Here is a 16,771-nt window from a genome sequence, read left to right as displayed (position 1 = left end):
GTTTTGTTGGAGCTTAGTTTTGCATAATTGCATAGAAAATCAGCTACAGTGCGTTGTGGAATAAATGTACTTTGTTGTGCCAAGAAGGTCTAATATCTCATTGGTTATAACATGCCCAGTGTAAACAAACATTTTGTTCTATGACAGTCGTCACAGTTCAGTTGAGTCTAAACGGAACAATAAACAAACGGTGCTGTTTTTACTTCTTCAAATGCAGTGGACCAAATATGCATAACAGAAACCTTTGGGTACGTTACATAGTTCAATACAACACAAGGCTTTTCAGAGATTCATTTCATATCACTAGACGCAAGGCTTACGACTTTGTACGACTTACATTGCCATTTATTGTAAAATGTGTTGCTCATATCATGTATTGTCATTTTACAAAAATGAAGACACATACCAAATACATTCGTAAGAGCGCGTAACTGCGAAAGAAAAATTATATTTGATAAAATGTCAGTAAACAGCGCGCCAATGAATAAAATAAGACAGGTTTAGTTGTATATTGTATATTTAGGTATCACCTGATAATGTATAACGTTGTATAACCACAACTAAATCACTTAACTGGTATATTGAATAAGATCAAGAAGAAAAAAAAAACGTCAGTAAGTCCAAACCTCTATCAAGCTCTTAATGTGATTAAGATTTATTATCATAAACAGTCAGGCTATTTAAAGCTTGACTGTGGCAAGGATAACGGCATGCGAAGAGTCATAGAAATAGGTACAGACATGACAAAAGAAATGTTACTACATGTCAGACAAACTATAAAATACATAGCACATCGCAGTAGATACAAAAACCTATCGAAGAATAACTAGACTATATCACTGACAACTTTTCTACAAGAATATCTACTAGTATTGACCAAAAATATTATCTTTATATTTTAACAAAAACACATGAAATTTAAGATAGTTTGTATGGTAAACGTCTAATAATTGGCTTTTATTGGTACGGTGGCCTAGAAGAATAGTGTACACCTAACGAGATGAGCGAAAAGTCTTTTGAAATATGGACTGTAACCTTCACTTTTCTTAGTTTCCTAAAAGATGGTTCGATTTCTAAAGTGTGGTTACCTTCTCGAGGATGAACAGTGGATCTATTTCTTCACGACAGTCTGTCAGCTTCTGCTCAAGTTCTGCCGGCTCTGGTCTGGCTGACGGGTCCTCCAGCCAACACGACTTCAAGACGTCATACAGCCTGTCCGGACATCCGACTGGGTTCTGCAGACGATGTCCCTGTCTCAGGATCCCGACCAACCTGGGACAACTCAGCTGGATCTCGTGCTGATAGGCGGGCTCCTCCCCGAACGCGGCGATCTCCCACAGCAGCACACCGAACGACCACGTGTCGCTCTCGCACGTGAACTTGCGAGTCTCCAGCGACTCCAGAGCCATCCACTTCAGAGGGAGGAGTTCCTCCGCGTCGTTCTTACCTGAGGAGATGTAGGTGGTTGTGGTGTACACGTCATGGGCCAGACCGAAATCTGACAGCTTGGCGACGTCGTCTTCACTGATAAGGACGTTTCGGGCGGCCACGTCACCGTGAGCGATGCGCAGAAGTCGAAGCTCCTTCAGGGCACGTGATATGTGGACTGCGTAACGGAGAAAGCTGCCCACTAGACAAGCAATGTTTTTTCTATTCTGGTGTTTCAAAAGTTGCAGGAGATCCCCTTTGGCAGCATATCCCAAGAGAATACACTTTGGTGTGGACTTGGTGATGACACCAAGGAACTTGATAATGTTAGGATGCCCATCATTGTTGTGTTCTTTGCAGTTTTCGTCCAAAGCAACCAGCATTGCTGCTTCGCGATAGAAAGCTCGATAGCACAGTCTGTCCTTTGAACGGACGGACTTGACTGCCACAACTGTAACGTTGGCGTTAGCGGTGCGTAAACGCCCTTCCCGGATGAACGAAAATGCGCCCTGTCCAATCAGATCGCCCAGAGTCAGATCCTTTGCCTTCCTCTCCCACCGTTTGAGCCAGCCGGGCTGTAGACTCTGTGCGAGGTTTCCTTCCATACTTTTAAGTTCGAGTAACACCTGCGTCTCCTCTTGGTCTTCGTCTTGTCTCATCTGAGTGGTCGTCCTCCATTTGTAAAGAGCCAGTAATGCTACCAAGACACCAAGCAGCGTCAATAAAAGAGGTATGGAGATTTGTAGTGGCAGCGGAGATGTTTCGGGTTGGATGACGTCACATCGCCGTCCGGTCCAGGGCGGCGCGCATGTGCAGCTCCCATCTACGTGATGACATGTGGCGTTGTTCTTACACTCACAGGCCTGCCGACATCTCCACCCGTACCGACCACTTAAACATGGACGGGAACAATGCACACCATACCACCCCTCGGTGCAGTTACACTGACCGTCGGTAGGATTGCAGACGGCGCCATTTTGACATGGGCACTCGCTGTTGCAGCCCCGTCCGTAGGTGCTGTCTTGGCATTTGGTCTCACAAATGTTTCCTGTCCATCCCGGCGGACAGATACAGCCGGCCCACCGGTCACAGCTTGCGTCGTGGAGACAGTTGCAGTCGTCTTCGCACAATTCGCCTCTTTTGTCGGGAGGACAGTTGACTGCCTGTAGCTCGTAACGCGCGGTAACTTCCATTTCGTTTTCAGTAATAACAGTACAGGTGTAGGTACCGTTGTGATCAGACTGGATGCTTTCGATCCTGATTTGGTCTTCTTGAGTGCCACGTAACCACCTTCTTGTACCATTAGGAAATGTCCAAATCATCGTCTCAACAGAAAGATGGAAAGACTTGCAGTGTAATGTCAACGAACCCTGGTTGTGAATCCGTCGCGAGTCGCTAGGGGTCGCTATGATGGCAACGGTACTGTGAGGTATGTCACAGACGACACCTTTCCACCCAGGCTGACACTTACAGGCACCGTTCAACCCATGGCAGCGGGCGCCGTTCTCACAAGTGCAGTTCTGCTCACAGGTCAAACCGTATTTGCTCGGAGGACACCCGACTGGCTGAGTCTCAAATTCCAGTCTAGTAACAAATACATTTTCTTTTTTGCTGATGGACACAGGAAATCGTCCTCCATGACCTTGTGGAATTTCGCATACGAAGCGCTGCGTTTTTGTAGACATTAGTGGAAAAGAAATTAACAGCTTAAAGTTGTATTTAGTCCATACATAAGACTTTGTGACAGCGTGCGCCAAATCCAGACCACTTAAAGAGTTACACGGAATACGGTCCTCGTCGATTATTTGTATTTCAAAGACACGCTTGGAGTTAAACGGGTCAAAACATCTAAAGCACGCTTGTGAAAACCACAAACTGGTCACCGTTCTCAAATCGTTTGCATGAGAGACACCGAGCAGAACTACAGCGACACAGTCACTGCTTGCGTAAGTATAGACATTTGTATACATCGATATCTCCTGACCTAGCGATTGCAGATAATCTTTTGTGCCAGCTTTCCAAGTAAATAGCCCTCCGCTTGTATCCATGTACTCTGCATGCACCAATGCGTTAAAAGCAAGCTGCCCATGTGTCTTGTCGTTTCCAAGGACTGGCATTTCACAGGTGTCGTTGTAGATAGTAGGATATCCGTCCACGTCCTCGACTTGTATGTCAACAAAACGGGTCTCGGTTGTCCCAGGGACGTTTACAGTCAGGTTATACCTTTGGTTTATACCAAAGTCTAAAGGACGGGCTACTACAATCACACAGTATTGAGTCACACCGAAGCGCCCGTGGACGTTTCCTTCTATAATATCACACGGACCTTCCTTTGTGGCCCCCGGTGTGGTCGGTAGAACGCGGATAACTTGCTGTCCAATGTCGGCATTCTCTGCGATCTTGGCCGACAGGTGCACCTTTCCGTATGTCCAGTTGGAAAAAACGAGAAGACGAACGATGACGACGAAGAATACAGTGACTGTCTTCATGTTGAACATAGCTTCACAGATCAGCTTAACAGGTGTTCCCAATTTCCTCTATCGTGTCTTACCTTTCTGTTCCTCTTTTGTGACGTCTTGTTTGACTGCAGCTACTTGACGAAGGCGGAAACTGTGTACACGTTTTATATGGTCAGTCCACCTCTTCATTCTTTACGAAGACCTAGTACATGATACAGAGAGCACAACATGCGACAACTTTGCTTTGTCTGCGATCGACAGGTGCACCTCTCCGTACGTCCAGTCGGAAAAAAGGGAAGACGACCGATGACGACAAATAAGAGCATGCTAAACATAGGTTTACAGCCGTCTGGATCAACATATATTCCAATTTCCTCTTTCAAGTTTCTCCCTTGATATTTTTGGTTCCTCTTTTTTGACGAGACGAGTGACTGTAGGTGTTGAGCGCGGAAAACTGTGCACATGTCATTTGTGGTCAACCTCATTCCTCATTTTCTTCAAAAAGTACATGAAATATGGAGGACAAAACGTGTGGCAGAATGTCATTCGCATACGATCATCTTCCTATGCGCAAGCCTCCTTTCAGGTCTCTAAGTTTTGTTGGAGCTTAGCTTTGCATAATTGCATTGAAAACCTTCTACAGTGCGTTGTGGAATAAGTGTACTTCATTGTACCAAGGATGTTGAATATACATATCTCATTGGTTATAACATGCCAAACGTAAGCAAACATTTGGCTAGAAGGCTGTATATCCCCGCTGGCAGTCGTCTTGGTTCAATTGAGTCTAAACGGAACTACAAAACAAACGGTGCTGTTTTTACTTCTTCAAACGCAGTGGGCCATGCATGACAGAAACCTCTGGGTATGTTACTTAGTTTGATACACTCAACGCCATGTTAAAGATTCCACTGCATATCATATATCACCAGACGCATGGCTCTTTGTACGATTTACATTGTAATGTATGGGCATGATTTTGCAAAAAAACATTCTAACTGGTAAAATGTGCTCCTCATACCATGTTTTGTCATTTTACAAAAATGTAGACACATACCAGATACATTCGTAAGAGTTTAATTGCGAAATACAAATTATACTTCATGAAATGTCAGGAAACAACATGCCAATGAATAAAATAAGACTCTTTTTGTTGCATTTTTATCTCGTGGTATCACTTGATAATGTATAATGTTATATTACCACAACTGAATCATTTAACTGGTATACAAAAGTTAGTCCGAGCCTCTATTCACCTTTTAAGGTGATTGCACTTTATCATTGTGAACAGTCAGGCTACTTAAAGCTTGGTTGTGGCAAGAAAAACGAGTTTATAAATAGGTACAGAGAACACCAAGGAAATGTCACTACATATCAGACACAATATAACATACTTTGCACATCGCAGTATATGTAAAAACCTATCGAAGAATAACTAGACTATATCACTGACAACTTTTCCATAAGAATATCTACTAGTCTTGACCAAAGATACTATCTTTATATTTTAACAAAAATACATGGAATTTAAGATAGTTTGTATGGTAATACCGTCTCAAAATTGGCTTTCATGGGTACGGTGGCCTAAAAGAATAGTGTACACCTAATTCAAACAAAACGAGCAAAACGTCTTATGAAGTATGGACTGTAGCCTTCGCTGCTTAAGTCTTAGATGGTGCGATTTCTAAAGTGTGGTCACCTTCTCGAGGACGAACAGTGGATCTATTTCTTCACGACAGTCTATCAGCTTCTGCTCAAGTTCTACCGGCTCTGGTCTGGCTGACGGGTAATCCTGCCAACACGACTTCATGACGTCATATAACCTTTCCGGACATCCGAGTGGCTTCTGCAGACGATATCCCTGTCTCAGGATCCCGACCAACCTGGGACAACTCAGTCGGATCTCGTGCTGATAGTCGGGCTCCTCCCCGAACGCGGCGATCTCCCACAGCAGCACGCCGAACGACCACGTGTCGCTCTCGCACGTGAACTTGCGAGTCTCCAGCGACTCCAGAGCCATCCACTTCAGAGGGAGGAGTTCCTCCGCGTCGTTCTTACCTGATGAGATGTACGTGGTTGTGGTGTACACGTCATGGGCCAGACCGTCATGGGCGACGTCGTCTTCATTGATAAGGACGTTTCGGGCGGCCACGTCACCGTGAGCGATGCGCAGACGTTGAAGCTCCTTCAGGGCACGTGATATGTGGACTGCGTAGGGGAGAAAGCTGCACACTAGACAAGAAATGTTATTTCTATTCTGCTGTTTCAAAAGTTGCAGGAGATCACCTTTGGCAGCATATTCCAAGAGAATACACCTTGTCCTAGACCTGGTGATGACACCAAACAGCTTGATAATGTTAGGATGCCCATCATTGTTCTGTTCTTTACAGTTTTCGTCCAAAGCAACCAGCATTGCTGCTTCGCGATAGAAAGCTCGATAACACAGTCTGTCCTTCGAACGGACGGACTTGACCGCCACAACTGTGACGTCAGCGTTAGCGGTGCGTAAACGCCCTTCTCTGATAAACGAAAATGCGCCCTGACCAATCAGATCGCCCAGAGTCAGATCCTTTGCCTTCCTCTCCCACTGTTTGAGCCAGCCGGGCTGTAGACTCTGTGCGAGGTTTTCTTCCATACTTTTAAGTTCGAGTAACACCTGCGTCTCCTCTTGGTCTTCGTCTCTTTTCATTTGCGTAGATGTCCTCCATTTGTAAAGAGCCACTAATGCTGCCAAGACACCAAGCAGCGTCAATGAAAGGGGTATAGAGATCTGTAGTGGTAGCAGTGATGTTTCGGGTTGGATGACGTCACACCGCTGTCCTGTCCAAGGTGGCGCGCATGTGCAGCTCCCATCTACGTGATGGCATGTGGCGTTGTTCTTACAGTCACAGGCCTGCCGACACCTCCACCCGTACCGACCACTTAAACACGGACGGGTACAATACATACCATACCACCCCTCGGTGCAGTCACACTGACCGTCACTAGTATCGCAGAAGGCACCATTCTGACATGGGCACTCACCGCTGCAGCCCCGTCCGTACGTACCGTCTGGGCATTTGGTCTCACAAAATTTTCCTGTCCATCCCGGCGGACAGACACAGCCGGCCCACCGGTCACAGCTGGCACCATGGAGACAGTTGCAGTCGTCTTCGCACAATTCACCTCTTTTGCCGGAAGGACAGTTGACTGCCCGTAGCTCGTAACGCGCGTGAACTTCCGTTTCGTCTTCAGTAATAACAGTACAGGTGTAGGTACCGTTGTGTTCGGACTGGATGCTTTCGATCCTGATTTGATCCTCTTGAGTTCTTTGTAGCCTCCTTTTTGTTCCATTAGGAAATGTCCAAATCATCGTCTCAACAGTCAAATGGAAAGATTTACAGTTTAATGTCAACGAACCCTTGATGTAAATCTGTCGCGAGTCGCTAGGGGTCGCGATGATGGCAACGGTACTGTGAGGTATGTCACAGACGACACCTTTCCACCCAGGCTTACACTTACAGGCACCGTTCAACCAATGGCAGCGGGCGACATTCTCACAAGTGCAGTTCTGCTTACAGGTCAAACCGTATTTGTTCGGTGGACAACCGATAAGCTGCATCTCAAATTCCAGGCTACTTATTAATATTTCATCATATGCATGATTTTGTCTCCTTAACACAGAGATTGGTCTTCTCTGTGGAAGTTTGCAGACGAAGCGGTGTTTTTCTGTAGATCGTACTTTGAAATGAATTAAAAGCTTGAACTTGTATTTATTCCAGACATAAGACTGCCAAGCCCTGTCAATGATAGTTGAATCCAGGCCACATAAAAAGTCACATGAAATATAGTCATCATGGATGATTCGGATTTGAAAGAAATGCTCGGGGTCAAGTGGGTCAAAGCATTGGAAGCAACGATTATATGAAAGCCATAAACCGTTCACCGTTCTCAAGTCGTTCGCGTGACGGACACCGACTACAAACAAAGCGTGACGGTCACCGCTGGGGTAACTTTGGGCCTTGGTATACATCGATATCTCCTGACGTCCCGGTTGGAGATAATTTTTGGTGTCAGTTTTCAGCATGAATAGCTCTCCACTTTTTCCCATGTATTCCGCAGTCACTGCCATGTTGAAAGCAAGCTGGGCAGGTGCCCTGTCGTTTGCTAGAACTGGCGTTTCGCAGGTTTCGGTGTAGATAGGAGAATATCCGTCCACGTCCTCGACTTGTACGTCAACAAAACAGGTCTCGGTTGTCCCAGGGACGTTTACAGTCAGGTTATACCTTTGGTTTATACTAAAGTCTAAAGGACGGACGACTACAATCACACAGTACTGAGTCACACCGAAGCGCCCGTGGACGTTTCCGTCTATGATATCACACAGAACTTCCTCCGTGGCTCCCGGTGTGGTCGGTAGAACGCGGATAACTTGCTGTCCAATGTCGGCATTCTCTGCGATCTTGGCCGACAGGTGCACCTTTCCGTATGCCCAGTTGGTATAAACGAGTAGAAGAACGATGGCGACGAAGAGTACAGTGACTGTCTTCATGTTGAACATAGCTTCACAGACGTCCAGCTTAACAGGTATTCCCAATTTCCTCTATCGTGTCTTACCTTTCTGTTCCTCTTTTGTGACGTCGTGGCTGACTGCAGCTACATGACGAAGGCGGAAACTGTGTACACGTTTTATGTGGTCAGTCCACTTCTTCATTCTTTACGCAGACTTAGTACATGATACAGAGAGCACACCACGTGACCACTTTGCTTTGTCTGCGATCTTTTTCGACAGGTGCACCTCTCCGTACGTCCTGTCGGAAAAAAGGGAAGACGACCGATGACGACAAATTAGAGCATGCTAAACATAGGTTTAAAGCCGTCTAGATCAACATATATTCCAATTTCCTCTTTCAAGTTTCTCCCTTGATATTTTTGGTTCCTCTTTTTTGACGAGACAAGTGACTGCAGGTGTTGAGCGCGGAAAACTAGGTACATGTCATTTGTGGTCAACCTCATTCCTCTTTCTGTCCAAAATGTACATGAAATATGGAAGACAAAACGTGGGGCATAATATCAAAATCACATAAGATCAACTTCTAATGCGCAAGCCTACTTTCAGTTGCCTATGTTTTGTTGGAGTTTAGTTTTGCATAATTGCATTGAAAACCAGCTACAGTGAAATAAGCGTACTTCGTTGTACCAAGAAGGTCGAATATACATTTCTCATTAGTCATAACATACCCAACGTAAGCAAACATTTGCCTAAAAGGCTCTATATCCCCACTGGGAGTCGTCACGATTCAATTGAGTCTAAACGGAACAATAAACGAACGGCGATGTTTGTACTTCTTCAAATGCAGTGGACCATGCATGACAGAAACCTCTGGGTATGTCACATAGTTTAATACAACACAAGCCTTTTCAGAGATTCATTGCATTTCACTATACGCAGGGCTTTTTGGACAAATTGCATTGCCATGTATGGTAAAATTTGCTGCTCATACCATGTAATTGTCGTCTTACAAAAATGAAGACACATACAGTCAAACCTGTATTAGGGGCCACCTCTACAGAGGGGCCACCTGTCCATAGTGGCTACTTTTTGTCGGTCCATTGGGTATTTTATCTACAAATTGCCACCTCTATACAGAGGCCACCTGTCTATAGTGACCACATTTGTCCAGTCCGTTGAGTGGCCACTATAGACAGGTTTGACTGTACCAGATAAATTCGTAAGAGGGTAATTGTGAAAGACAAATTATATTTGATGAAATGTACATGTCAGTAAATAGCACGCTAATGAATAAAATATGACTTGTAAGTTGCATTTTGTATCTCTTGGTATCACTTGATAATGTATAACGTTGTATAAGCACAACTAAATCATTTAACTGGTATAAAGAAACATCAGTAAGTCCAAAACTCTATCTACCTTTTAAGATGGATGCGATTTATAATCGTAGACAGTCAGGCTAATTAAAGCTTGATTGTGGCAAGAAAAACGAGTTTAGAAATAGGTACAGACATGACCAAGGAAATGTTACTACATATCAGACACAGTGTTACATACTTTTCACATCGCAGTGGATATAAAAACCTATCGAAGAATAAATAGACTATATCACTGACAACTTTACTGCTAGAATATCTACTATATTTTAACAAAATACATTTTGTATGCTAAATGTTTCATAATTGGCTTTCATGGTCTGTGTTGCCTAAAAGAACAGTGCACACTTATTTAAACGAGACGACCGAAATGTCTTATGAAATTTAAACTCTGACCTTCACTATTTTAATTCCCTGGAAGCTAGGACGATTTCTACAGTGTGGTCACCTTCTCGATGACGAACAGTGGATCTATTTCATCACGACAGTCTGTCAGCTTCTTCTCAAGTTCTGCCGGCTCTGGTCTGGCTGACGGGTCCTCCTGCCAACACGACTTCATGACGTCATACAGTCTGTCCGGACATTCTGTTGGTTTCTGCAGACGATATCCCTGTCTCAGGATCCCGACCAATCTGGGACAACTCAGTCGGAACTCGTGCTGATAGTCGGGCTCCTCCCCGAACGCGGCGATCTCCCACAGCAGCACGCCGAACGACCACGTGTCGCTCTCGCACGTGAACTTACGAGTCTCCAGCGACTCCAGAGCCATCCACTTCAGAGGGAGGAGTTCCTCCGCGTCGTTCTTACCTGAGGAGATGTACGTGGATGTGGTGTACACGTCATGGGCCAGACCGAAGTCAGACAGCTTGGCGACGTCGTCTCCACTGATGAGGACGTTTCGGGCGGCCACGTCACCGTGAGCGATGCGCAGACGTCGGAGCTCCTTCAGGGCACGTGATATGTGGACTGCGTAGCGGAGAAAGCTGCCTTGTAGACAAGCAACGTTGTTTTTAGTCTGCTGTTTCAAAAGTTGCAGGAGATCACCTTTGGCAGCATATTCCAAGAGAATACACCTTGGCCTAGACCTGGTTATGACACCAAACAGCTTGATAATGTTGGGATGCCCATCAGGGTTGTGTTCTTTGCCGTTTTCGTCCAAAGCAACCAGCATTGCTGCCTCACGATAGAAAGCTCGATGGCACAGTCTGTCCTTCGAACGGACGGACTTGACCGCCACAACTGTGACGTCAGCGTTAGCGGTGCGTAACCGCCCTTCTCTGAAAATGAAAATGCGCCCTGACCAATCAGATCGCCCAGAGTCAGATCCTTTGCCTTCCTCTCCCACCGTTTGAGCCAAAATGTACATGAAATATTGAGAACAAAACGTGTGGCAAAATATCAACATAGCATACGGTTAACGTTTTATGCGCAAGATAACTTTCAGGTCCCTATGTTTTGTTGGACCATAGTTTTACATACTAGAATATAGAAAACCAGCTACAGTGGTTATTGAAGTACTAGTAGGTGTATACTTCGTTTTTTTTTTTTAATAAGGAGGTCAAATACACGCATCCCATTGGCTGTGGGATGGCGAAGGTAAGCAAAAAATGTGGCTAGAAGTCTTTATACCCCGCTAGTAGTCGTCACTGTTTAGTTGAGTCCAAACGGAACTTCAAAACAAAAGGCGATGTTTGTACTTCTTCAAATCCAGTGGGCCATGCATGACTAAGACCTCTGGGTATGTTACATAGTTCAATACAACGCAAGCCTTTTCAGATATTCCATTGCATATCCCTATACTCAGGGCTTTTTGTACGAATTGCATTGCCATGTATGGTAAAATATGCTGCTCATACCGTGTAATTGTCATTCTACAGAAATGAAGACACATACCAGATTCATTCTTAAGAGTGTAGTTGCGGAAGACAAATTATATTTGATGAAATGTCAGTAAACAGCACGCCAATGAATAAAATAAGACTGGCTTCGTTACATTTTGTATCTCTTGGTATCACTTAATAATATATAACGTTACATAACCACAACTAATTCACTTAATCAGTAAATTAATGAAGATGAAGAAAGAATAAAAAAAACACATCAGTAAGCCATAACCTAAATTAACCTTTTAAGGTAATTGCGATTTATCATTGTAAACAGTCCGGCTACTTAAAGCTTGATTGTGGCAAGAAAAACGAGTTTATAAACCGTTACAGACATGGCCAAGGAAATGCCACTACATATCAGATACATTAAATGTAATATACTTTGCATATCGCAGTAGATGTAAAAACCTATCAAAGAGAATAAATAGACTATGTCACTGACAGCATTTCAAGAAGAATATCTACTTGTTTTGACCAAAGATATTATCTTTATAATTTAACAAAAATACAAGGAATTTAAGATAGTTTGTATGGTAAACGTCTCATGATTGGCTTTCATCGGTACAGTGGCCTAGAAGAATAGTGTACACCTAACGAGATGAGCGAAAAGTCTTTTGAAATATGGACTGTAACCTTCACTTTTTTTTGTTTCCTAAAAGATTATTCGATTTCTAAAGTGTGGTCACTTTCTCGACGATAAATAGTGGATCTATTTCTTCACGACAGTCTGTCAGCTTCTGCTCAAGTTCTACCGGCTCTGGTCTGGCTGACGGGTCCTCCTGCCAACACGACTTCATGACGTCATACAGTCTGTCCGGACATCCGGGTGGCTTCTGCAGACGATATCCCTGTCTCAGGATCCCGACCAACCTGGGACAACTCAGCTGGATCTCGTGCTGATAGTCGGGCTCCTCCCCGAACGCGGCGATCTCCAACAGCAGCACGCCGAACGACCACGTGTCGCTCTCGCACGTGATCCGGCGAGACTCCAGCGACTCCAGAGCCATCCACTTCAGAGGGAGGAGTTCCTTTGCGTCGTTCTTACCTGAGGATATGTACGTGGTTGTGGTGTACACGTCATGGGCCAGACCGAAGTCAGACAGCTTGGCGACGTCGTCTCCACTGATGAGGACGTTTCGGGCGGCCACGTCACCGTGAGCGATGCGCAGACGTCGGAGCTCCTTCAGGGCACGTGATATGTGGACTGCGTAGCGGAGAAATCTACCCAGTAGACGAGCACTGTTATGTCTAGCTTGCTGTTTTAAAAGTTGTAGAAGATCACCTTTGGCAGCAAATTCCAAGATAATACACTTTGGTGTGGACTTGGTGATTACACCAAACAGCTTGATAATGTTGGGATGCCCATCAGGGTTGTGTTCTTTGCCGTTTTCGTCCAAAGCAACCAGCATTGCTGCTTCGCGATAGAAAGCTCGATAGCACAGTCTGTCCTTAGAACGGACGGACTTGACCGCTACAACTGTGACGTCAGCATTACTGGTGCGTAAACGCCCTTCCCGGATTAACGAAAATGCACCCTGACCAATCAGATCGCCCAGAGTCAGATCCTTTGCCTTCCTCTCCCACCGTTTGAGCCAGCCGGGCTGTAGACTCTGTGCGAGGTTTTCTTCCATACTTTTAAGTTCGAGTAACACCTGCGTCTCCTCTTGGTCTTCGTCTTGTCTTATTCTAGTTGCCGCCCTCCATTTGTAAAAAGCTGCCAAGACACCAAGCAGCGTCAATGAAAGGGGGATAGAGATCTGTAGTGGTAGCAGAGATGCTTCGGGTTGGATGACGTCACACCGCTGTCCGGTCCAGGGCGGCGCGCATGTGCAGCTGCCATCTACGTGATAGCATGTGGCGTTGTTCTTACAGTCACAGGCCTGCCGACATCTCCACCCGTACCGACCACTTAAACATGGACGGGTACAATGCATACCATACCACCCCTCGGTGCAGTTACACTGACCGTCGCTAGGATCGCAAATGGCACCGTTTTGACATGGGCACTCACCGCTGCAGCCCCGTCCGTAGGTGCCGTCTGGGCATTTGGTCTCACAAATTCTTCCTGTCCATCCCGGCGGACAGACACAGCCGGCCCACCGGTCACATCTGGCACCATGGAGACAGTTGCAGTCCTCTTCGCACAATTCACCTCTTTTGCCGGAAGGACAGTTGACTGCCTGTAGCTCGTAACGGGCGTGAACTTCCGTTTCCTCTTCAGTAATACCAGTACAGGTGTAGGTACCGTTGTGTTCAGACTGGATGCTATCGATCACGACTTGGTCTTCTTGAGTGCCACGTATCCTCCTTCTTGTACCATTAGGAAATGTCCAAACCATCTTCTCAACAGCCACATGGAAAGATTTGCAGTGTAATGTCAACAAACCCTTAATGTGAATCTGTCGCGAGTCGCTAGGAGTCGCGATGATGGCAACGGTACTGTGAGGTATGTCACAGACGACACCTTTCCACCCAGGCTGACACTTACAGGCACCGTTCAACCCATGGCAGCGGGCGCCGTTCTCACAAGTACAGTTCTGCTCACAGGTCAAACCGTATTTGTTCGGTGGACAACCGATAGGCTTGATCTCAAATTCCAGGCTACTAATTAATATTTCATCATATGCATGATTTCGTCTCGTTAACACAGAAATTGATCTTCTCTGTGGAAATTTGCAGACGAATCGGTGTTTTTCTGTAGACCGTACTTTGAATTGAATTAAAAGCTTGAACTTGTATTTATTCCAGACATAAGACTGTCTAGCCCTGTCAATGATAGTTGAATCCGGAATACTTAAAAAGTCACATGAGATATGGTCATCATGGATGATTTGGATTTGAAGGAAATGCTCAGAGTCAACTGGGTCAAAGCATTGGAAGCAACGATTATATGAAAGCCAAAAACCGTTTACCGTTCTCAAGTCATTCGCGTGACGAATACCGACTATAAACACAGCGAGACAGTCACTGCTGGCGTAACTTTGTACCGTTGTATGCATCTTCTCAGCTTGCGATGTCTGATAATTTTTGGCATCAGCTTTCATAGTGAATAACCCTCCACTCTTTTCCATGTACTTCCCTATTACTGCCGCGTTGAAAGCAAGATTTCTAGGTGTCTTGTCGTTTCCAAGGACTGGCATTTCGCAGGTGTCTTTGTAGATAGGAGGATATCCGTCCACGTCCTCAACTTGTATGTCAATAAAACGGGTCTCAGTTGTCCCAGGGACGTTTACAGTCAGGTTATACCTTTGGTTTATACCAAAGTCTAAAGGACGGGCGACTACAATCACACAGTAGTGAGTCACACTGAAGCGCCCGTGGACGTTTCCGTCTATGATATCACACGGAACTTCCTCCTTGGCTCCAGGTGTGGTCGGTAGAACGCGGATAACTTGCACCCCAATGTCGGCATTCTCTGCGATCTTAACCGACAGGTGCACCTCTCCGTACGTCCAGATGCTAAAAACGAGAAGACGAACGATGACGACGAAGAGTGCAGTGACTGTCTTCATGTTGAACATAGCTTCACAGACGTCCAGCTTAACAGACATTCCCAAGTTCCTCTATCGTGTCTTACCTTTTTGTTCCTTTTTTGTGACGTCGTGGGTGACTGCAGCTACATGACGAAGGCGTAAACTGTGTACACATTTAACGTGGTCAGTCCCCTTCCTCATTCTTAACGAAGACTTCGTACGTGATACAGAGAGCACAACACGTTACCACTTTGCTTTGTCTGCGATCTTGGCCGACAGGTGCACCTCTCCGTACCTCCGGTCGGAAATAAGGGAAGACGACCGATGACGACGAAGAGCATGTTAAACATAGGTTTACAGCCGTCTGGATCAACATATATACCAATTTCCTCTTTCAAGTTTCATCCTTGATGTTTTTGGTTCCTCTTTTCTGACGAGACGCATGACTGTACGTGTTTAGCGCGGAAAACTCTGTACATGTCATTTGTGGTCAACCTTATTCCCCGTTCTGTCCAAACGTCCATGAAATATGGAGGACAAAACGTGGGGCATAATATCAACATCACATACTATCAACTTCTTATGCACAAACATCACATACTATCAACTTCCTATGCACAAGACTACTTTCAGGTCCCTAAGTTTTGTTATATGTTGGATTTGCATAATTGCATTGAAAACTAGAGTTCGGCGACCTCATACCTCCATGAAAATTTAGAGCTTTCGTAAATTTCATGCAATTGACTAACACATTAACATAATTTATGGATGGGGTTGTTCATCATTGACTAACGTACACATGTACCCATTATTAGTCATAAAGCGGTTTTGCAATTTTTACATAAATTATGCAAATGAGTTCCTCATTACCATATTTGGTATCTGCTTATATTCCACCTATCATAATTAACATGTGTTATATGTATTGAGGTCCAGTTATTGAAAACAATGGAACTATACAATTTCCTCATTAATTATACAAATTAAGTCCTCATTTGCATAACATGTATATCATTATAAACATCTTTGCCCAAGCTACCCGCATGCCTAAAATGCAGGCAATCCGTCGTTCCTTTCTGCAGTTATCCTCTTTGGAGTGTCTTGACAAAAACACCCATGCAGTTCCACAATTAAATGTTAGGGGGCTGAAGCTTGCCCCAATTTGTCATGACACCAAAAGCTATCTACCACCAAAATGTCAAGATCATAGCATGTCTGGAACAAGAGATACATTGAAAAAACTGCCATGATAGAATATTCTCATTAATTATGCAAATGTACTCCTGTTTTGCATAATTAGTATTTTATCTTGTAAAACATTGTCTAAGGTACCTACATACCAAAAATGATGAAAATCCGTTGTTCCCTTCTTGAGTTATCGTCTTCAGAAGTTTTTGACAAAAATGCCCCTGCTTTCCCAAACTAGACGCTAGGGGGCCCAAACTTATGTCACTTATTCCTAAGCACAAGAGCTATCTAACACTTCAAAATCGTGACCATAGCTTGCTCAGAACACGAGATAGCAAACCCGGAAGTTGCGCTGCAGTACCAAGGGAAGCCGCTAGGGGGCCCAAAATCTAATCATTTCCAGCTTTCATCACACCCTACCAACACACCAAGTATGAAACCAATCCACCAAGCCGTTCTTGAGTTATCTTGT

The 16,771-nt window shown here is 44.8% G+C and overlaps 2 protein-coding genes across 2 annotated transcripts; both read right to left on the bottom strand.

Moving 5' to 3' along the window:
• Positions 1-338: 338 nt before the first annotated feature.
• LOC118420201 lies at positions 339-8,415 on the bottom strand. The gene is made up of 4 exons (XM_035826915.1): positions 7,990-8,415; positions 5,584-7,239; positions 3,481-3,911; positions 339-2,718 (listed from the first exon to the last, which is right to left on the bottom strand). The coding sequence occupies exons 1-4, from the start codon at positions 8,413-8,415 to the stop codon at positions 1,074-1,076; spliced, it is 4,158 nt and encodes a 1,385-aa protein (XP_035682808.1). The 3' UTR covers positions 339-1,073.
• A 1,770-nt stretch (positions 8,416-10,185) lies between these two features.
• LOC118420200 (tyrosine-protein kinase receptor Tie-1-like) lies at positions 10,186-10,923 on the bottom strand. Its single transcript, XM_035826914.1, has one exon. The coding sequence runs from the start codon at positions 10,921-10,923 to the stop codon at positions 10,186-10,188; it is 738 nt and encodes a 245-aa protein (XP_035682807.1).
• Positions 10,924-16,771: the final 5,848 nt, after the last annotated feature.

Source organism: Branchiostoma floridae, chromosome 7 (genome assembly GCF_000003815.2).
Source record: "Branchiostoma floridae strain S238N-H82 chromosome 7, Bfl_VNyyK, whole genome shotgun sequence".
Taxonomy (NCBI): domain Eukaryota; kingdom Metazoa; phylum Chordata; class Leptocardii; order Amphioxiformes; family Branchiostomatidae; genus Branchiostoma; species Branchiostoma floridae.
Note: the sequence above shows the minus strand (reverse complement) of the source record. Positions and strands in the feature narration are given on the sequence as shown.

What these genes read in the sequence shown, in the direction of transcription:
- LOC118420201 (XM_035826915.1), bottom strand. Translation starts at nt 8,415, where the DNA reads ATGAAGACAGTCACTGTACTCTTCGTCGCCATCGTTCTTCTACTCGTT. An exon ending in AGCTTGCTTTCAACATGGCA is followed by an intron (nt 7,240 to 7,989) that starts GTGACTGCGGAA and finishes TTGACTGTTGAG; the next exon opens with ACGATGATTTGGACATTTCC. An exon ending in CACTGTTCGTCCTCGAGAAG is followed by an intron (nt 3,912 to 5,583) that starts GTGACCACACTT and finishes TTCAACATGAAG; the next exon opens with ACAGTCACTGTATTCTTCGT.
- LOC118420200 (XM_035826914.1), bottom strand. Translation starts at nt 10,923, where the DNA reads ATGCTGGTTGCTTTGGACGAAAACGGCAAAGAACACAACCCTGATGGG.